At 32.4% G+C, this 23,576-nt stretch overlaps 1 protein-coding gene across 1 annotated transcript in view; it reads right to left on the minus strand.

Annotated features, from left to right (window-relative positions):
• Nucleotides 1-2,492: 2,492 nt before the first annotated feature.
• The window catches only part of LOC140517020 (THO complex subunit 2-like), a 71,738-nt gene continuing 50,654 nt past the window's right edge, over nucleotides 2,493-23,576 (minus strand). Inside the window, exons 26-35 of the mRNA XM_072627868.1 lie at nucleotides 21,240-21,371; nucleotides 20,968-21,152; nucleotides 20,545-20,726; nucleotides 18,999-19,101; nucleotides 16,605-17,017; nucleotides 16,405-16,463; nucleotides 11,399-11,434; nucleotides 8,791-8,860; nucleotides 7,728-7,879; nucleotides 2,493-2,570 (exon numbers count right to left, since the gene is read on the minus strand). Of these exons, the coding sequence (XP_072483969.1) occupies nucleotides 2,493-2,570; nucleotides 7,728-7,879; nucleotides 8,791-8,860; nucleotides 11,399-11,434; nucleotides 16,405-16,463; nucleotides 16,605-17,017; nucleotides 18,999-19,101; nucleotides 20,545-20,726; nucleotides 20,968-21,152; nucleotides 21,240-21,371 (1,410 nt within the window). The remainder of the gene's footprint in view (nucleotides 2,571-7,727; nucleotides 7,880-8,790; nucleotides 8,861-11,398; nucleotides 11,435-16,404; nucleotides 16,464-16,604; nucleotides 17,018-18,998; nucleotides 19,102-20,544; nucleotides 20,727-20,967; nucleotides 21,153-21,239; nucleotides 21,372-23,576) is intronic.

Consider the following 23,576-nt stretch of genomic DNA (forward strand, 5'->3'; position numbering starts at 1 on the left):
AATGATATCCATGTGTAGTGGGGGAAGAAGATAAAAAATCTACATAACTTTACTTAAATGTACATGACAAAAAAAAAGAAAAGAAAAAGAAAACTGTTCTGACTAAGCACCCAAAAATGACATCATGGAGAGTGAGACACAACTGAAACCACTGAATTAAATAGTTGTCTTTATAGGGCAATTCTGTTGGAAATACCATAGCCAGGATGTATTAGAGATGTCTGGGTCTAAGGCTTGTTAAATTCATGAAGATGTCTGAAAATTATCTTATGAAATCTTCAGCAAGTGTAATTGTGAAAAAGTCAACCCTATGAACCTATTACCTGGCAACAATGACTTAAAAAAATACTTTGTATGTCTATAAACTTTACATATTAATGCACTGATATATCCCTTCTTCATCTTTTGAAATTCCCTTTTCTTAATAACTTTTGGTACTGTTGTGTAACCCCTTCTTCTGTCTTCTTTCCATCATTGTTCTGGTACCTCTTAAGGTGGAGATTTCAATAAGGAGCAGCTTTCTTCTTTTTTTCTCTACATAATCTTTCACTAGGTAATCAGAGCTTCAGCTTCAACTGAGTTGGTTTTCCATCTCTGCACAGTAATGCTTTATTGCTACTTCAATAGAAATAAAAATAAATTAGGAAGGTTTCTTACAATGTATTCTTTGTTCCTTCTTTATGTTAGTAAATAAGAGCACTTTTGTTTTCTTAATTCTCCGTCTTCCTTTATTTAATTAGTAAGTTTTGTTGATTTTACCTCCAAAACATCTCGTTTGTTTATTCCTTCATATTTCTGTTTCCACCACCTTGGTATAGAACCTCACTAATACCCACATAGAGTGGCATCAATTTTGTGCCCAAAATCCTTGCCTCCAATTCGTTGTACAAATCCATTTTTCATTAATAGTAAAGATTCACTTCTCTTTTTCATTAATTTGATTTTTAGTAGGGGTTGTTGCCAAAAAGTTTCAGTCTTAAGTGTTAATAATATTCTCTATTAGTAATATTCTCTCAATATTGTGGACTAACCCTAAATTAATTTCAGTTGTTCATTTCTTTTTCAGTTGTTTTTAGATTCTTCATAACATAGATACTTACTGAAATGCTTTGTCATTTCCTTTTCAATGTCATTTTATAGATGAGGAACTGAGGCACAGTATTAAGTGATTTGCCCAGAGTTACAGTCAGATTTGAATAAGAGTGTTTCTGAGTCCTGGTACATAATAACCTGAGTTTCAACATCCATTTGTTTAAGTTAGTGCTATACTTTAAAAACAATGTCACTCTGTGATGTCTTCAGTGATGTACCTAGATGTAAATAATTTCTTCCTTCCTTTTGTCAAAGTCGATTTTATACTTATTTTTGCATGTGTTGAGCTTTCTTTAATAGTCTGTGTAGCTAGAGACATAGGTAGGAATGTAAATACACAAAATTAAACTGTCCATGCAATGAACTTAGATTATCCTAAAGTCACAAAAGATGTATAAAAGTGAGGCAATTTTGGTAATCATTAGGTTCAATGTAAAGCCCACAATGAAGATTACATATTCCAATATTTCAATCAAAAGTGAAAGCTTACATTTATGGTGACATGTACTTTTGTTTACTTAAGGCATATATATAGATATATGTGTGCATGTATAAACGGGTATGTATATGTATATTTGAGAAGAAAGGAACAGAATCACTTACCTCAAATATGGCTTGTTTATTTATGTTTATCTGAAGATTTACGAGTGCAATTACCATTAAGGAAAAAAGTTGATTACCATGATGTAATTTATTATTATTCTTATAAAGCATTTACAAGACATTACTTTACACTTGATTTTAAGAGTTGGACTGAACTTTATACATACAAATAATACTGCATTAAAAAAACAGATATTTGGCCATGAGCCAGGGAGTTACCCTGATTCTCAATATCTTCAACTCTCAAAAACAGTGAACAATAACTACAGTTTAACTTACAGGACTGCTATAAAGATCAAATGAGACAATACCTATGAAAGAGCTATATCAATAATAATAAACTGTAACATAAATATCTAAGTAAGGAAAACAAGACTCAGAGAAAGGAAATGAATTGTCCTGGACCTCTTCCAATGTTTTCTTTATACACCTAAATTATGTTTTTTAAACTGAAAAGGAAAATATGTATTGGGAGAATTGGAAAAGAAGAATTAACATCCACACAATTAGGAAGAGAACAAGTAATATTCTAATGATAATATAGTGAAAATTCCAAATTCATAGATGTAATTCATTAAAGAGATAAATTATTCTTACACTTATCCTCATTAAAATGAGATCTTTGCTTCTTAGTTTATACTCTAATTACTCACTAAGTTGTATCACTAGATAATTGCTCCAGGATGTTTATTTTCCCTTAAACTTAAAACCTGATTAAACTTACAGTAAATTTGGATTAAAGACAGAAATGCTTTTGTGTCTACTAATAATGTCTTTGATGATTATTTTAAAGGATATTACTTTTTTTCTTCCTTTCCTCCTGTGGTTTCACGTTTTTCCTTCTTTTCTGTTTTTTCTTTATCATGTCTAGACTCCTATAAGAATTACCAAAATGAGCTGAGAAACAGAAAATTAAACACGAACTCTGTTTCATATATTAATTTATGTTCTGACAATATTCACACCATGCAAAACTTACTTTACTCCAAAAATGTATAAAAAGCCAAGTCTGCATCCTTTTATTGTTTCAAAACTGTCAGTTTGACACTACACAAATTACAGGGACATAAAAATTGTAATAAAAATTTCTCTTGGAAGAAATATACACATATTCTTCATGATAAGTAACACAATTTGCTACTCTTTTATGTATTCTGTATATCTACTAACATTTATTAAACACCTAACATATACAAGGAACTATGCTAAGCACACAGCAGAAGTAAAAACAGTCCTTCCATCAATATTATAATCTGAAGGATAAAACTTCTAAGCAAAGATGTACAAACAAGGTGTATATAGGATAAATTTGAAACAATCCAAAGGAAAATACTAATATTAAAGGGGACTAAGAAAGAATTCTTACAAAAACAAAGGGAGGTTAGATGACATGTGAAGTACATCAGTGAAGTCATGAGATGAAGACAAAAAAACTTACAGTTGTTGTTTGTCCTTTACTTCAAACAGGACAAAAGGCATTGCAGAAAATCTTAACTTGCTCAGGAACTGAATTTAAGTAAGGTTCAGTTGTAAAAAATTATTAACCTCTTCCTAAATCATTCAAATCTTGATAGAAGCGAAAAGTAAAGACAACTGGCAAAGTCTTGACATACTAAAAACTGCTCTAAGCTTTGAAGTATAATCTCCACTCACTTGAAGCCAAAACTTTACCACAGTCTGCAGCTACAGGTGAAAACAAACACATCAAAGATAGATGTTCACCCAGTATGCTGTAAATCCCAACTAAAATCTCAACTTTTACAAAAAGCCTTCCTAAATTCCTGTTAATTACAGCATCTTCACTTTTTTAAATTTTTAAATTTAATTTAAATATTTTTGAAATATTTGTTTCCTTGTTATCTCCCCAACATTACACTCATGAGCTCCTCAGATGCAGACAGATCAGAGACAGGGAGAACCACTGTTACAGAAACCTAGAGGGATTCAGAGTTAGGGTTAGTTGCAGATGAATGAAAAATTAGAAAAGGCCATTTGATCTGGCTATTAGGAAATCACTGGTAACTTTAGAGTTTCCCTGTATAAACAAACTGGAAAGACATAACAGAGAAGATATGCAACAGGAATGGACAGATCAAATTAGTTTTATTGTTTTTTTTCTAGTTTGAGGGAATGTTATATATTATAATAAAGTTTAATAACTTACTTTTATACATTGGGGATACATATTTTACTAATCAAATAAGTCAAAGGTAAGAGCCACTACTGTTAAATGCATATTTGAGAAAATGGGCAAAATGGTAAAAGCCCAGATTTACATTAGAAAATCTAAGAGTCAGAAAAGACTAGCAAAGTATGGAAACATGAATGAAGAAGATAAACACAGCAGATAAAAATAAATAAATCTTCATTTTTCTTGAATGATGATGCCATTTTCCACACCAGTCTCTTGCTTATCCTCCACACATAACTGTTCAGTTTCATTCTCCTTTTTGGGGTCATCCCGATTAACCCTCAAGTGATCCTTTGTTGGCATTTCTGTGCCCTTTCTAAACTCTTTCTTTCTTGTTGGCAAAATAATTAGGTATGAGTTTAATTAATTTGTACATCACTTACAGATGCAAACACACAGACAGATAGATAATTAGGCCTTTCTCTAAGCTTCAATTGCACAAAAAATAGTTTTCTCTTAGGTATTTTTGGGAAGGTAAACAGGAGAAAATGCTTCTTAAATTGAAATATAAGGACAGGAGTCAAGAGAACCATAACAATATAGCAATGTTTTGTGTAATTAAGAATATAAAGAGTAAGTAAATAAAAATGAAGTATTTAAACAGCCGAATATGTGTGAGGACTAACTCTGACAGACCGCGCTTGTAAGCAATGCAAAGTTCTAAAAAATTCCAAAAAACTCATGATGGAAAATTGCATGCACATACAAAGTAAAGACTGAAAGCAGATCAAAGTAAACTATTAGCTCTCTTTTTTCCCTCTTTCCCATCATTTCTCCCATTGTTTCTACTTGTTTTTAAGAACATGAAATACATTTAATATGACTGTAAATGCACAGGCAATATCATATTGTACGCTGACTAGGAGATGGGGAGCAGAGATGGAAAAAATTCAGAATTCAAAATCTCATAAAACTAAATGCTAAAACCTAAAACTAAAACCAAATAAAATTTTATAAAAGAATGCAGCATTTACATTTAATTGGTGGGGATATTAAGAAAGAAATGTCCCCTCAGAACTTAAATCTCCACACAAGACAATGTTCTAAATAAGTGATTGGAAGAAGTCTTTATTTTGTTATGAAGACAAAGGCAAAACAAGAAGAAAGGAAGTACAGGAAAAGTACAGAAATTTTTCTCTTGTACATACTACAAATGAGGAATAAGGGAAAAAAGCATTTTTGAACTTCACTTTCATCAGAAATGGTGAAAGAAGAGTAACACAAATACACAAACAATTTAATGGAAAAATACATTCAACTCTTGTAAGGTCTCTCTTACGTAAGATAGAGTCAAAATGGAAAATGTTAACTATAGATGATTTATCTCTAGAATATCTACTAGAAAAATTTTAATTAAACCTTAGTAGAAACTCCAACAATATGCCAAAAAGATGCTTTAATGATAGGAAAATTATAAACACAGTTATTACTCTGTGACATTATTATTCATAAAAAAAGCTGTAATTTGGCATAATAAGTAGGTTACTGAGCTAAGAGTCAGGAATAATGTCCACATTCTGCCTCAGTTATGTACTGCCTGTGTAACCTCAGGCAATCTAGTTAGCCTACCTTGATCTTGGTTTTTTCAAGAGTAAAATTATGATAAAAATAAGCAATACTACTTAGAGATTTCCCCAGGCAAAGATCTAACCAAACAGTAAAAGAAGTTCTAAGTTTACGATTATGAATATATTTCTCATGATGATATTTGTTCAGACAGGCCTACTAGGGAAATGTTAATTTTCCTTATTATCAAGATGGGTAAGATGGAAATTAATGTCTCTATAACCAAGATTTAAGACCTCAAAAACTTCATTTTAATATATCCCTGAAAAACACTTCCTTTTTGGAGGGCATATAAACTATGACCCCACTGCCACTAGGCATCCACAGTCTAAGACAGATGGGCAAATGACTATCTTTTTATTAATAATTTGTGGGCCTTATTAACAAAATGATTACCTAGAAAAATAACCAATAATGATATTATAAATCTCAAATAGCTGTTGTGAGGATCAAAATAGCTAACATATTACAACATTCTGCAAACCATAAACCCAGACACTGGAAAAGATGTAAGAATGAAAAGAAACAATATAGAGAAATTCTCGCCTAACACATTTAGAATAGTGAATACCATATTGGTGTATTCATCTACTCACTGGGAAGGTGGCCCAACCAGAAAGGTCAACTATAAAGTATGTGAATGGGAACCAATGGGCAACCTCAGAATCAAGTCCAATTATCAGCAGTGTAAGAAAAGAAGCAGTGTTATAATTCTGTTACCTGCAAGACTAAAAAATGTCAATTAAAAATGCAAACAAGGCACTAGCCTCTGTTGTGCTTCCCAGACCTAAATTGGGATAAAACTGAGAAAGCTGAAATCAATGTAATTTCATTTCAGTTCAGAGGAAAAAGAAAAAAAAAACACAATCTCAGGACAAAATCACCTGTGAGATGGCTAAAAAACATTTTTTGACAATGAAATCTAGAAAGAGAAGTAGTAGAACACACATATGTGGCTGAACAACAGTATCAAAAACGTAAAGGGATTTGTTCCCGTCCTAGTTTTTGAGATTTCTCCTGAACAGCAAGAAGAGGTTCCTTGAGACACACACAGAAACACACCCCACTCTCTCCCCCAGTACACAGATATGAACACTTCCACCTTCAGCCACTATGGCGGGGGTAGGCATGGATAATTTCAAAAACTTGTACTTCTTCCCTGTCTGCAATAAGCATCAACTTGACCTCTCCAAACACAGGGATCTATGAAGATCTCTCTCTATTCTCTTAACCCCAAATCAACTATGTTGGATATCAGTCTTTCAGGTGATATGGATTTGAATTACAGCCTTGAGGAGGCCTCCTCAAAACAGCCAAAGATTCTTTCATATTGCAAATATTTTCCAGTTAACAATACTGCAATTTTCATTTCTTTTCCTCAAAGTCAGGGTAGGCTTGTGCAAAGTTATTAAATAACATACACTCATTGTGAAAGTCTTCAACCTCACTCTATATAGGGAAAGCCGTGTTTAAAGTATAAAATAAAGACTCTTCAATTGATTTTATAGTCCATGGAAGATGGGAGCTTGAAAGTTGTTGCTCATCACAGCACGTGTCACCTGAATTACCATGATTGTCTATGAAAAGTATGTTTAATAAAGGTAGATGCAGTTTGAAAAAAAAACGGAACCTTGAATCATGAGTATCACAAATTACTAATATATACAGAGGTATATTCTTTCACACAAATATTTAGTATCCTTTCTGATCTTTGACAATACCGGTTGTCTTCCTACCTTCTTAAAGCTCTTATTTGCTAGATCTTCATGTAAATCAGATCCAGCAACCATGAGCTTCCCCTTCTGTTCTATGACATATTATTCATTCAGCTCATCATGCATCCAATTACCATCACTACAAATGATCATCAGAGTATCCAACTGCGACATCTCAAGCATGTACAAAACAGAATTTATTATATTTCTTCCTAAAGACTATCCTTTTCTAAAATTCCTTATTAGTATAGTACCACATTTAGGCTAAAATGTTAGCCATTATTAACTTGGCTAACAAAGTGATCTAAAAGTAAGCTTATGTGAATGATAAAGGATATTTACGTAAAAAGAAATCTTCAAATAATTTCATGTATCAATTACTGAATGCAAATTTTAATTCACAATAGAAAGGACATTCAGTTTATCTTTAAAATAAAAATTGTAATCTCAGCACTCAGCACAGTGGTTGTCACAATCCCATTCATTTGTCTTGTAATAAACCCACTTTTTCTCATTTCATGAAACTGTGATTTCCTTTTGACTTTTAAAAGCAAATTTACCTTTTTGCCACTAGAAGTGCTCTTCTCTATCTTCTCAGTTTTAACTAAATCACCTTTTTCTTTTCCAGAGGATTTTGACTTATTTTTTTCCTTTTCTTTTTCATTCAAATGAGGAAAGTCAGAGGGACTTTCATTTCTGCAATGTTTAGAAGCTGAAATAACAATTAAGAAAAAGTTAAAATCCTTTTTTTTACTAAAAATATTTGCAAACATAATATAAGGGAACTGTGCTGGAAAGTTCAGGACACAATCACGGAACAGAGTTGTATTAAGATAATTATAAAAGAGCCTGTCTCCCAAATGTAACATTTCTGTGATTTGCCTCTTGAATTAATCAAAAACAAAGCAAGAGATGGAATGAAAAATAATAGTTACTTTTAAAAGTCAATGTAATGAGTTAAAGAGACTAATCTAAACAGAAATGGAGAAACAAAAGAGAAAAATACATGTAAAGGAAGAAGAGGTGGAGTAGTATAGAATCACAGACAGAATAAAATACCAGAAACAAAGGAATCAGAACTCTTGTGATCTGTAGTGGAACCCTAAAACTTTTCTCTCTGGCTGTAAAGAAAGTCTATTTACTTTCTTTGTATAAATATTTATTACATAAAAACATAAAAAATATACACTAGAAACACAAATGGAATTAAAAGAAAAACATTTCCAGAAAAAAGATGAGGTGTTTTTTTTCTTGGTGTTGCTGCTGTGGTTGCTTGGTAATTTTTACTTGAAACTTTGAGGTTTTCTTCGCAAAAGTATAGCAAGAGTTTGCCATTTTCTTACTCAGTTCGTGTTACACCTGAAGAAACCAAGGCAAACAGGGTTAAATGACTTGCCCAGAAGCACATCTGGGATTAGATTTGCACTTCCTAACAAAAGGGAAGCACTTTTTCAACTGCACTACATAGCTATGGAAGTAACAAAAAGAATTTTTAAAAATTAAATTTTAAGGAATTAATATTTAATACTAGTTTTATTAGAACATCAATCCAATCAATAAGATGTGACTACTTAGAGTCAAACAGAAGTAGCTTAACAACCCTATCCCAGTACTGCTACATACTTGTTTCATTTTCTTCTTTAAGTCTTTTAGTAGAATCTTGTGGGAATTCACGGTCATTGTTTGAATACCCCTAAAGTCAAACAATGAAATAATAGAAAATTGATAAAAGGCTTACTTTGTTTTTCAAATACTGCAAAATACAAAGTAAATAATGCAGATTTATACAGTAATATTTTCATGTCTTGGTTATCAACTATTAATACTGATATAGCTTCCTCTAAATATTGTTCTTAGTTTGCAACTGGAAAATATTGAATTAAATGGACAGACATTTGCTTTCCTTGCTACCTAAACAAATCCAAATCCAGAGAATTACTGTTACACAAGTTTTCCAACTTACTATGGCTTATTTTCTACGGAGGTAGAAGTTGGTAATGTTTTAATAAACAAGTGGTTTTTAAATTCACTCCTTTCATCTTTTAATAGCAATTTCTTTCTGCTGATTTTACAGCTAATAACTGTATTACATTTTAATGTCTGATCAGGAATCAATGAACCAGCCTAGGTCAGATCTGCCCAAAAAAATCTATATTCTCCAAAGAATCAAAATTCTAAATGACTTAGCGGACTTTACACTGGGTTAAAAAAGACTGCAACACATTAATGCTACCTAAATAGAACTGATATTTGTGATTTAAAAAGTTAAATTAAGCATGATAGACAATGTTAGGTTTAATTAAGAAACTAATTAATTTAAGAGTAATAAAAGAATCTCAAAAAAAATAATTTAATAAAATGTTAATAGACCTAGTAAAGTGACTTCAACATGAAGCTAATTTTCTAACAGTAAAGAAATAGACAACAATTACAAAGGATGAAAAGAGTAACTACTCTATATTATAAGTGCATTTAGGGTTAGAGTTAGGGTTAGGGTTAGGGTTAGGATTAGAGGATCCATATTGAGATGATCAAATATCAATTCAGCTCTAGAATCTGATTAGCCCTCATATTTGTAAATTGAATGTATTATAGGACTTTTAAATTAAAAATACTAGTTAACTACATTTAGTAAATATTAATCATGTATCTCCTATGTCAGGGTTATGCATTAATAATTTAACAAATTTTCACATTCATCTTTTAAAATTACACACCCTTTCACTTGTTCTAGTCATCTTTCTTTTTTCTGTCTCTGGATTTTCCCCTGGACTTGTCTAAATTTTTTTTTGTCCATTTCTTTTTCTTTACTCTTGCTTAGTGATAGAGTGATACGGTTAATGCAATGCTGTGATATTAAGGCAACACTATTAAAGGTTTTAAGTATTTGACATTAAATGTTTGTGAAGATGGGAAATAGGATAACATTTAATGTAAATGCAAATTTAAATCGGCCAGGCTTTCCTCAAGACACAAAAAATAAATTACTTAAGTGATCGAATTTAGGAATTCATAATGGAATTGGAGAGAAGAATTATTAAGAAGCCATTAACAAACTGCAGAATTTCAATTTATTTTATTATTCAATTAAAATGGAAAACCATGCTAGCTCATTAATTAAAAGTTTTACTAATTATCACAATATACTAGATGCTAAAGATTACACAGCAAAAATGAAACTACTACTCATGTAACAAAAAGCAAAGATACTCAAATGAGCAGGTACAAAATTTGTGTCCATGTGTGTACAAATGCTTTTGCTGGGAGAAGACATTACCAACTATGAGTAAACCAGGAAAGGCTTCTTTCAGTTTTGAAGAAAACAGTATTTAAAAAAACTGGCTAGGAAAACTGGGAAGACATTTTGAAGAAAATAGATTTAGATAATCTGCTTATGCTATAATAATATACAAAAGTGATGAGTATAAAATTGATATGTTTTTATGATTATTAAGTTTTCCTTCATCCATGACTATACATATTGTGCAAATTGTGTCAATCTCTCATGAAAATTTTTTTTTCTACACTGACTACAGAAAAAACTTACTTCTGCAGTTTTTTAATCTTCAAATTTAATACTACAAGTAGATCTTGTACAAATAGGATAGAGTTCAAGAATCAAAAGTGGCCCTCCCCATGCTGTTGTCCAAGGGAGCAAGTGTATTCAGGATTTGACTGGCCTACTCCTTCTACAGCTTGATTCTCTGCAACCATATCACATTAAAATCCAAAAAACAAATATTCACACCTTCAAAATCATTTGCACTGTTGTATGGCTGTACAACAGAAAGAGTCATGCTTTTACCAATGGAAATAACATCAAAGAAAATAGGAAATAGGTTATCATCTGCTTTGATACTGCACCCTAAGGATCACTGGGTCTTTCATGTAACTGCAGCTGAAATGTCTGTTTCTCGCATTTTTATGTGACCTCCATTGATACACAGATGATTTAGTAAGGGCTTACTAAATACAAAACAATGTGTTAAAAACAGAAAAGACAAATAAAAACCAAGGTTCAGAATCCTGGACTGCCTCCATCAAGATCTAAATAGAAACACACTTGACTGCTGCTTTTGGTCTTGTCCTCATGGTCATAAAGCACTAATTTTGTTATTTTTTGGGGGGACTCTCAATGCTTAGCACAGGGCCTGTGTATGTAAGTAGTCAATCTAAAACTTCAAAATTGCATTATATTTACTACAAATGTGATATTTCATTATATACAAACCTTTCCTGAGGATTCCTTGCCATCACAGAGATTATCCTACCAAAAAAACAGAAGGATATAATACATAAGTTAGCAGACTTATGAAAAACTGAGAAATGATGTGAAGTATGAATAATAAAACAGATCAGGTATTATTTCTGGGGATAATTTTGGAAATGTTTACTATGCCAACACAACTACAAGTTTGGAACTATTTTGAATGACGAATTTCCTAAGTTTGAACGTAATTTGGTAATGACAAGTTAAAACCATTACTATGATAATAATAAAGATCTGTATCATACTTGTCAACCTGTGAAAAAAAATTTAAGAATTTTAAAACAGAAAAAAATGAATGTAAATAATGCATTGTTTATATGGGTAAATATGACTACATAGTAATATACAGTGCAGCATAGCGTTATATACTACATGTAGAAAACATTTTATTGATTAGTGACAGTAATATTGTATAACAATACAATCAATAAATTACAAAACTTTATATTTTTTCATCACTCTTCTTTAATTTCCATTAGTATAACCTATTCATTATTTCCACTTGTGATATTGTTCAAGTTATATCTTACTGTCCTCATCCCAAAGCACTTTTTAAGTATTATGGGAGGTTAAAGAGAGGGAAGGAAAAAGGGAGAAAAAAGGACAACAGAAATGAAGGGTGAGAGAAAAACAAAAGAGTATAAAACTGACATTAAGATTAATGACAAAACTAGAAGGATATGTAACATATTTCTCCAGGGTACTTGTGAATAATTCCTTTGTAAGTGGTCTGTAATATAACAGGATTTGGGGGGAAATGTTTGAACCGGTAATATTAAAATGATAAACAGATATTTTAAAATCTAATTAATTAACTGCAACTGTCAATCAAAATGCAAGCAGACAAATTGCAGCTTGAGAAATACAGAATTAAAATAACCACAACCAAGCCAGAGAAAGGACTATAGACTCTGAATGCAGATCAAAGTACACTATTTGTTCTTCTGTTTCTCTTTGGTTCTAATTTTTCTTTACAATATAACTAATGTGAAAATAAAATAATTATAATGTATGTACAGTCTATACCACATTATATGCTGTATTGGGGAGAAAATGAGGAATCTTATAACAAAATCTTATGTAAGCAAATGGTGAAAACTAAAAATAAATCATTATTAAAAAAGAAAAAAATTAAAACAACTCCAAAAAAATTCTAGAGCAGCAAAACCCACCAAAAGACAAAGTGAAACAAATTTCCAGCCCAAGACAACATGAAAGGTCAGCAGTAAGGTCTGTTGCACCTGGGTTCTCATCCAGAAGGAGGCCAGCACAGGCCCCAGCAAGCCAGGAGCAGGTCTTGGGAGCCAGTGAATCAGCATAAAATAACAGAGGCACAAAAGAGTGTTTGTGGTCACTCACTGACCAGAACATGGGCCAGGAAAGGAGTAAGCACCCCTCCCTACATCATAGCCCCTTGGGAGAACTGAAGGCTCACAGGTCCCTAGAAGTATCTTGGAAAACACCAAAGCCCTGAAGCTTGGGGGACCTCCACCCTAGAAGCAGAGAGCCCTCGTTTACAGAGTTAAATAGGCAAGCAAGTAATAGGCTGGAAACATGGGTAAACCACAGAAAAACTCTGGCTACTGAAAATTATTATGGTGACAAAGAAAATAAAAACACACACTCAGAAGAAGGCAACAAAGTCAAAGCTCCTACATCCAAAGCTCCTAAGAAAAGTATGAATTGGTCACAGGCCATGGAAAAGCTTTGCCCAACTTTATGCCCACAAATTCAATAATCTAAATGAGATGGATGAGTATTTTAAAAAATACAAATTGCCCAGATGAACACAAGAGGACGTTGAATACTTAAACAACCCCATCTCAGAAAAAGAAATTGAACAAGCCATCAGTGAACTCCCTAGTAAAAAATCTCCAGGGCCAGATGGATTCACAAGTAAATTCTATCAAACATTTAAAGAACAGTTAATTCCAATACTATAGACTATTTTGGAAAATTGGGGAAGAAGAAGTCCTCCCAAATTCTTTGTATGATACAAATATGGTTTTGATACCCAAACCAGGAAGAGACAAAGCAGAGAAAGAAAATTATAGACCAATTTCCCTAATGAGTATAGATGCAAAAATTTTAAATAATATTTTAGCGAAACAAATACAGCACCTTATCACGAGATTAATACATTATGATCAGGTAGGATTCATACCAGGAATGCAAGGCTGGTTCAATATTAGGAAAACTATTAGCATTATTGATCACATCAACAACAAAGCTAACAAAAATCACATGATTATCTCAATAGATACAGACAAAACTTTCATAAAATACAACACCCATTCCTATTAAAAACACTGGACAACATAGGAATAAAGGGAACTTTCCATAAAATAATAAGCAGTATCTACCTAAAACCTTCAGCAAGCATTATATGCAATGGGGATAAGCAAGATGCATTTCCAAAATATCAGGGGTGAAACAAGGATGTCAATTATCACCACTATTATTCAATATGGTACTAGAAATATTAGTTGTAGCAATAAGAAAAAGAAATTGAAGTAATTAGAACAGGCAAAGAAGAAACTAAGTTATCACTCTTTCCAGATGATATGATGATTTACTTAGAGAATCCCAGAGATTCAAGTAAAAAACTACTTAAAATAATAAACAACTTTGGCAAAGGTGCTGGTTACAAAATAAAACTGCACAAATCTTCTGCATTCCTTTATATTAGTAACAAAGTCCAACAACAAGAGACAGAAAGAGAAATCCCATTTAAAGCTAGGGTAGAAACTGCAAAATATGTGGGAGTTTACCTGCCAAAACAAGTCCAAGAGTATATGAACACAATTACAAGACACTTTTTGCACAGATAATGTCAGATCTAAGTAATTGGAAAAACATCAGTTGCTCATGGGTAGGCCAAGCTAATATAATAAAAATGACAATTCTACTTAAATTAATTGACTTATTTAGTGCCATACCCATTAAACTATCAGATAATTATTTTCTAGAGCTGGATAAAACAACACCCAAATTCATCTGGAAGAACAAAAGGTCCAGAATATCAAAGGGACTAATGCAAAGAAATGCTAGGGAAGGTGGCCTAGTGCTACCAGATCTCAAAATGTATTATAAAGCAGCAATTATCAAAACCACTTGGTACTGGCTAAGAAACAGAAGGGTAGACAAGTAGAAAAGACTTGGCACTCAAGATACAGTAGGTAAGGAACATAGCAATTTCCTGTTTGATAAACCTAAGGACCCCAGCTTCTGGGATAAGAAGTCACTGTTTGACAAAAATTGCTGGGAACACTGAATAAAAAAAAACTAGGCATGGACCCATGCCTGACACCATACACAAGAATAAAGTCCAAATGGGTACATGATCTAGGTATAAAGATTGATACCATGCACAAACTGGAGGAGTAAGGAATAGTGTCTTTATCAGATCTATGGAGAAGAGAAGAATTTTTGACTAAAGAAGAGATAGAAAGCATTATGAAATGCAAGATGGATAATTTTGATTACATCAAACTGAAAAGTTTTTGCACAACCAAAGCCAATGCAACCAAAATTTGGAGGGATGTAGTAAATTGGGAAAGAATTTTTACAGCTAACCTCGGGGATAAAGGCTTCATTTCTGGAATATATAGAGAAGTAAGTCAAATGTACAACTATACAAGTCATTCCCCAATTGATAAATGGTCAAAGGATATGAACAGGCAATTTTCAGAGGAAGAAATTAAAGATATCTATAATCATATAAAAAAATGCTCTAAATCACTTTTGATTAGAGAGATGGAAAGGAAAATGATACATTTTGGAGAGGATGTGAGAGACTTGGAATACTAATTCATTGTTGGTGGAGCTATGAGCTCATCCAACCATTCTGGAGAGCAGTTTGAACTATGCCCAAAGGGCTACAAAAATGTGCAGATCCTTTGACCCAGCGATATCGCTTCTAGGACGGTATCACCAAGAAATCATAAAAATGGGAAAGGGTGGCACATGCACAAAAATATTTATAGCAGCTCTTTTTGGTGACCAAGAACTGGAAATCATGGAGATGCCCATCAAATGGTAAATGGTCGAACAAGTTGTGGTATATGAATGTAATGGAATACTATACATGCTATGAACAGGAAAACTTCAAAGAGGCCTGGAAGGACTTGTATGAAGAAGATGCTGCTTAAAAGGCACAGAACCAGGAGAACTTTGTACACGGTAATAGCCACACAGTATAAGGAATTTTTCTGGTAGACTTTAGTGCTTCATCAGAATGCAAGGACCAAAAAAATTCTCAGTGGACTCCTGAACAAAATGCCATCCACATCAAGAGAAAGAACTATGGAATTCGATCACAGAATGAAGCAGAATATTTTATCTTATGTTTAGTTTTGGTATGATTTTTTCTCCCATTCATTTTAATTCTTCTATTTAACATAATCCATGTGAAAATGTGTCTAATAAGAATGTACGTGTAGAACCCATATAAGACTGCACACCGTCTCAGGGACAGAGGGGGAAAGGAGAATGAAAGAAAGAGGAGAAAATCTAAAACTAATGCAAGTGACCACAGAAAACTGGAAAGAATTCATAACAATAATAATTATAATATTTTTAATAATAAAAAGAAAATGACTAATATGGAAAACTTTTATATCACTGCACATGTATAAACTATATCAGACTGTTTACCATGTCAAGGAGAAAGGAGGATAATGGCAGATAGAGAATTTGGAACACAAAACTTAAAAAAAAATGTTAAAAATTGTTTTAATATGTAAATGGGAGATGAATTAAAATATTTTTTAAATGAAAATGCTTTAAAAGTTTTTAAAATGCATATGCATTCAGGAAGGGAAAAAATATGAACATAAGGAAAAACATTTACATAATGACTCCTGTAGTCATGCCTTTGAATACTCAGCATAAAATTCTAAAAGGAGTTTGGTACTTCAAACAAGTATTCTCAGTACAGAATTTAATACAAGCAGATTTATACGGACCTTAACTGTTGAGGAATGCAATGGGGATAACCAGGTATCAAGTTTTCGTCGTTTCTGTTCTGTTAAGAGGGAAAAAAACCACCAAAAGAAGTATGTTATTTTAGATTAACTCTGTCATCAAAAAGTCTCAGGATGCTCAAAAAAAACATTTTTTTTAAAAGCTGAATTAAGTTATTATAATTTTTTTTCATTTTACATACCCTTTTCAGGATCTAATGTTTCCATCTGGAACCCTGATGACTTTAAGAATCCAACAACTGTTATTTTTTCTCCTCCTTTCATAATTTCCTTGCCTTTGATTTCCTTTGGAATATCTCTTTCTCTGGATATTTCTTTTTCTCTTTCTTTTTCTATAATCAATTTTGAATCTACTCCACCCATCTTGCATTTTTCATCTTTAGAAGCCTTTTCTTCCTTTTTAACTTTCTCTTTGTCACACCTGGGTATTTTTTCTCTTATTTCCCTTGTTTTTTCATCTTTGTTTGTACGATTATCCTTTGACTTTTCTTTACTCTCTTTAACAAATAGTTTAACCTCAGGAAAAGTAGACAGAATCTTTTCTTTTTTCTCCTTCTCTTTAGCAGTCTTTTCTTTTTCACTGTCTTTGATACTTCTGTTGTTTAATAAAACAAAAAACAAATACATTCACCAATTTAAAAGACATGAACATTTCATCTTAGAATAAAAAATCTTAATGAAGGAACTAGTTTAATCAGCCAATATTTTGGAGCACCAGTCATCTAATAAATACTTGCTGAATTTCCCAACTGATATAAGCACACTACAAGATACTAAACGTATAGTGACCCACAGGACAAAGACTATATTTGCAATATATATATATAGGGAAGACATGAATATCATCAAGAACAAAAAAAGTTTTAAAAGTTTATAGAGAAAATACTGAGAAGTAAAATGAATGGAGAGCCAACTTAAATACTTTGAACTTATTTCTCATTTCTTTTTGGTCATAAGGCTAAATCTGGGGACTAAAGTACCAAGAGGTTAAGTGATCTGCTTGGGATGTCACTGTCAGTACATATGAAAGGGAGTATTTTATTTTCTAACTAATTTTTAATCTTTGTTATGTTTAGTGAATGTAATGAGTAGATGTCAATAAGAAAATATTTAATATTTTTGTTGTTCTCTATTCGCTGGTACTGTCTTTATGCCTAACTACCTGGTGAATTTTTGTAAAGGGTTACGGTTAGAATTGAAGCATTTGTACAACTGGAACACCTTTCTTAGTCCCAGTTTAGTCCTTTTTACTCCTAATTAATGACTGGTAGATATATCATCTAACTTTTTAAAAATTTTCTTCTGGTTCTGAAATCAATTCATTCTTTCTTGTTTTTCTATTTAATAGTTTTCTAATTCTAAAAAGAAACAGAGTGAGGACCCCCACTGTCTTTTCCTCCCTATTAGTATTTTTTTTCCTCTTCCACATGATAGTTCAAAATCACTTAATGCAATACAGGGAACACAAAAAACTCATATGTCTGTTTTTCTCTTCCCCTTCTTTAAGTAATCAAATACCATTCAGTTTCCCTGTTTGTTTCTTAAATAAATTCTATTTTTGCTGTTGCTTTATGTAGCTCCAAAAGACTTTCTTCCAGGTCTTTACTTTATTTTTGAGTGAATCTTTATATTTCAAGTGCCTTTATTCCTTTTGAAAATATTATTGCATTGTACTTTCTCGTCCATTCTACAATCTTCTTCTCTCTGTCTTTGATGATTTTACAATTGCCAATGCTGCAATGTCCTATTCTTTACAAAGAAGTTGGTGAGTAAAACATATTCACAGTAGTCTAAGCTACCTGTTTTTATCCCCCCAACATCTCTCCTTATTTCTTTTCCAAGACACCAGTTATAAGACTTAACCTTTCTTTTATTCCCTATTGCTTTAAAAAGTTGTTTCAGTACTGCTTGTAATACCTGTGCTACTGAGCAAGATGTACAAAATTAGTCTTAGTCCAATTCTGTAATTCTTTAATAATGAATGAGTTAAGAGGTTAAGAGCAATATGAATATGAAAAGAGGAGACAATGCTGAATGATGACAGCAAAGGAAGGGTCTAAAAGGTGTAAAAAGGGTCTAAAATGGTCTTAATTCCCTTGGTTTCCCCATAAATCTCAACAGACGTTAAGCTACTACTAACCTTAAGCTCCACACATTGGGAATACAAAAAAAGGAAATAAATGCTCAAAATTTTAACAGGGAAGAGAAAGAAACAAACAAAAATGTACATGTATGAATAAAATAAATAGAAAATCATAGAGGGAAGGCACTACAGTTAAGAGTGTGATAAAGGCTTCCTGTAGAAAATGAGATTTTAGCTGGGTCTGGAAAGGTAGAAGAGGAAGAACATTCAAGGGACTTTTTTACTTTAGGAAGAGAGAAGAAGGAACATAAGACACAGACCAGCCACTATATGAATGTATGTAAACTCATGACCTCTATCAGATAACCATTACAACACAAAATGATTTCTATCATTATTTAGTTATATGAAATCTAGAAACACAAATGTAAAATATTTTTTAAAATAACTGGCAGTTAGATCAGTTAAGGCACATAAAATTTGCACTTCTTACCTGTTAAAAACATTGTTTTCATTACTTGTAGTCATTTTTGATGCTGTACTGGCTGTTTTACTAAGCTTTTTCAGAGAACACTGAATGTTGTCTTTTAATTTATCTGAAATGAAAAATATATACATACTTGACAAATCTCAAAGCAAGCAAAAGACGACTGAATAATAACAGTAATAAACAATTTGTTTTATAGTCAAAGCATGTCAAGGTAAAATCTGGACCTTGGCCAAGGTCAAATCAGGCAGATGAGTCTGACTGTACAATCTACTTGCCTTGTTTTCAGACAATGGTATCCATTAATTCAGACCCAGTTATTTAATATCTCCTCAGGAAAAATATTATGATTTTTTTATCTCAAAAATGCTGTATCATAAAGCTATGAAATTTAGTTATTCTTCCAACAAAATAAAAGACCCTTTTTGATTAACTTAAGCTCCAAAGTTTGAGTACTATGTTTTTTGCTACTCAAGACCTGTAAAACCTTAGCAGTTAATGACTTAACAGACAAATTATTAAATTTGGCAATAAAAATTAATAATAAAAATTGATAGAAAAATCATTCCTCTTTCAGGTGGAAAAAGGAATTACATGTAACTGTTCTGTTGACTAGAATTTGGTAAGAAGTAGTACTAAAAACAACAAAAATAATCAGAAATCATTATCTAATTATAGTGCACATAATAACAACGTGACCTTGGCACATAGTAAGCTCTACATAAATAGTTATTCTTTTCCCTAGAGCATTAAAGGTGCAGAAATGGAATTGCATTTCCTTGGGGGGGGTTAGGGGGTAAATTCCTTGAAAAAGGTAGGTTTTTAGCTGAGACTTAAAGGACAGGGGAGATAAGTAAAGGTTAGGGTTAGGGTTAGAAAAGAGTGTAAAAACTCTAGAGCATTCTATATTCAAACGTGAATACAAATGAGAACCCACACGACTTTAACAAAATATGGTTAATAGACAGACCTTGGCTTCACAAATGACCTACTAAAGATTGGAACAAGGAGAAGTGGGAAAAAGACATCAGCCAGAAGGCTCTTAACATTTAGGGTTAGGGTAAGATGACTAGAAACATATTGGCTTTGAGATGTCCAATAGGCATCTGGTAAAGTGAGACTCTTTGCAGCTTCCTACTTCTACCTTTTGCATAGCATTTGCACTCTGTTCATAACATTTGAAATATTTTTAACACAGCAAGCAGTACTCCACTGCCAGAGCATTCTCTCCTAACTTTACATATTTTTTGTATACTTACACCTTAAGTAATATTATGAATTACAGCAATGTATGACTGTGTTCTGTCTTCCTAACTCTCCCAGACCACAGCCTAGAGATCCATAAGTGAAAGATATTCTGAGATTTCAACAAAATAGAAAATGAACAATCAATTGACATGACTAAATCGACACTGTGAGACAAATAGGTTGCTATGTTTTTCATTTTCATACAGTGTTACTAAATATACAGAAAATATTCAATGATGTTAGGATTTCCTTCAATACTTAATACATTAATTGATTTATTCCCAAGGATTTAAAAATGGCATACCAGTGTCCCCAATACAGGTTTCTTCCACCTTAGCTGTGGTTATTGAGAGTGATGTAGTTAGTCCAACACCACCAGCGCCATTTTGAATGGATGCAGCAACATTTCTCAGAGGAGGGTCTTTGTGATGAAATTCATTTTCTGGTACCATAGAAAGTTTTCTGTTTTTCAACTGTCCTGAATAGCTTAAAATTAAAGTATTAAATACATGTAAGTAATAGGTAATGATAGATCTTACTCTACAACAGTTACATTCTACCTCAAATTTGAGCTATTATGAAAAAAATTAAATTAGATAATAGTATAAATCACAAAGTATTTTATAGACATTAACTAAAGGTCACAACAAACCATTTCAACATTAGAAATATTTCAAAAATTACTTGAGCTATTCTAGTAAATTATTTTAAAATAAAATTTTGTTACCCCATGGCCAATGCATAAAGGTCAGGCCTCTTCTCTTTTTCTTCTTGACAAATCTTATGAACTCGTCTTTCCAAAGCCTGACCCAGGTTCAAAACTTTTGGGTACCAAGGAAGTATTTTTGTCAGTACAATCAAAATATTTCTGACATGAGTGTATTCACCAGTTTCAAGGCAATGTACCGAAGCCTAAAAATACAGATCTTAAATAACTGTTCAGGTAAAATACTGATAAAAACAAAACTTTCTCAATGAAAACCTTGATTTTCTCTTTACCTTTGTTAGCTTATAGTGCCATTTATGTACAACATGTCGGAAATTCTCATAGTCTAATTGATCAGCCTTGTTTCCACCATCAAATCCAGTTGTCCTTAATATGGTAAGGAAGCCTGGATAATTACAACATTCCTAAAGAGAAATTCAGTTGCAAAGTGAAACCCTCAAGTCAGAGTATAACAACACTTAGAGCATGATGGACAAGAAGACAAAAATAGCAAGAACTATATATCTGTAAGCATAACATTTAAATTGAATTAAATTTAAATTGTATAGTATATATTTTTCTCTAGTTCTCATAATTAGCATATTCACAGGTACCTAAATTTTCTTTATAACAAGTACGTGGCACAAGAGATAAACTATTAGATTTGGAGCTGGAAAAACCTCAGTTAAAATTCGGCCTCTGACACTTCCTGGGTATGTGACCATTGTATGTCACTTAATCCTATGTTTTAACCCTGGTTTTCCTCAAGTTCCTCTGTACAAAATGAACTCAAGATCTTACAGCCTAAAGCATTTGTTATTATATTTTTGTGTTAACTTTGCAAACTTAGTAAATGTGAGCTGCTTTCATTTGCATTTACCTATTTATTAGAGATGTAGATCATTTTTGATGTGATTTATTTTTTTCTGAGAAGTCCCTGTCCATTTATCAACTGGCTTTTATTGTTATTTTTATATTTTATTTTATGTATTATTTTACTTGTTAATTTTTATGTTATTTTTATAAAACTTTTTATATTTATTTTTATAATATTTCATTTATTTATTCATTTACTTATTTTTATAATATTGAACCACTTCTTTTCATATATGGTTGCAAGTTCTTTATCAGAGGTAAATAATGCAAAGATTTTTTCTCTGTAAGTGTTTTCTTTATAATTTTAGCTGCAATTTGTCCTATTTTTGATAAACTTTTTTTTATTTTATATAATCGCATTTGTTCATTTATGATTTCTCGTAAGTTCTTTCACTATCTGTAGGGGAAAAGTATTTCTTCTTTGCTTCTCTAATGCTTTTAATGTTATCTTTGTTATCTTATGTACTTATTTGGAGTTTTTCTTTTTAATATAGTATAAAATATTTCTCTAAATTTCATTTTTAGCACACAGCTTTCCAATTTTCCCAGGACTCTTCATGTAATAATAAGGTCTTATTTCAATATTTGAGGTCTTTCCAATTGTAAAATATTAGGCTATTATCAAGACTGAGACATTCCTGTAAAATCTGACTGGCTAGTTGATATCCTTCGCTCTGAAACTGACTGTACAATAACACCTTGATAGATTCTATCACAAGTCACACACTGATAGACTTGAACATTTGGTGCACAGATGTCTCTGAATTTATGTGTCTTGTTTCTTTTTAGCTAATGAAATTCTGTTTTTGTTCAGTGTAATATAGTCTTAAATATGGTGTTGCTTGACCACCTTTGATTCCACATCCATTACTTCTCTTGAGATTCTTGGCTTTTTGATCCTCAAAAATCATTACATTTTTTTCTAGCTACATAAAGTAACCCTTTGGGGATTTGACTGGTACTGTAATGAACAATTAAATTCTTTTGATTGCAATGACATCTTTATCCTATTGGTTTAGCTCAACATCAGCAAACGATATATATTTTTAGATCTGTCATTTGTGTAAAGAGTAGTTCATGTTGTACTCATATAATTCCTCTTTCTATATGTGTAGTAGTTGGTGTTCATCCTTCTTTGCCAAAGAAGACCACACCATCAGAGAAATGATGACATGGCTTGCACTTGACTTTGTTTTGAGTGAGGGTGACCATGTAGGTCATCACCCTGACTTCTCCTCCAGAGCCATCTGAATGCAGTGAGCAGACATTCACCAGGATGACCAGAGATGACTCTGGATGAGGCAATTGGGGTTAAGTGACTTGCCTAAGTAACTAGCCCACAGCTACTGAGTGTCAAGTGTCTGAGGTGAGATTTGAACTCAGGTCCCCCTGACTCCTGCACTGGTGCTCTACCCACTGCACCACCTAGCTGCTCCTGTGGAAGGGAAAAGAGAACTAAAAGCACAAATGGTGGGAAAGATGATGGAGGGAAAAACATAGATAGTAATCGTAACTATGAGTGTAAATGGGATGACCTCTCCCATAAAACGAAGACAGATAGGAGAATGGATTAAAAACCATAATCCAACAATATGTTCTTTACAAGAATTACATTTGAAACAGGAATACAGAAAGCATAAAGGTAAAAGGTTGGACTATCTCCTAGGTGGCGCTTGAGAGCAAAAGCAATCAGTGTCATTCTCTGCTTTTTCTCATCCTTCCAGATGTGGGTAATTTCCCTGCAGCACCTAGGT

The sequence above is a fragment of the Notamacropus eugenii genome (genome assembly GCF_028372415.1).
Source record: "Notamacropus eugenii isolate mMacEug1 chromosome Y unlocalized genomic scaffold, mMacEug1.pri_v2 SUPER_Y_unloc_7, whole genome shotgun sequence".
NCBI classification, from domain to species: domain Eukaryota; kingdom Metazoa; phylum Chordata; class Mammalia; order Diprotodontia; family Macropodidae; genus Notamacropus; species Notamacropus eugenii.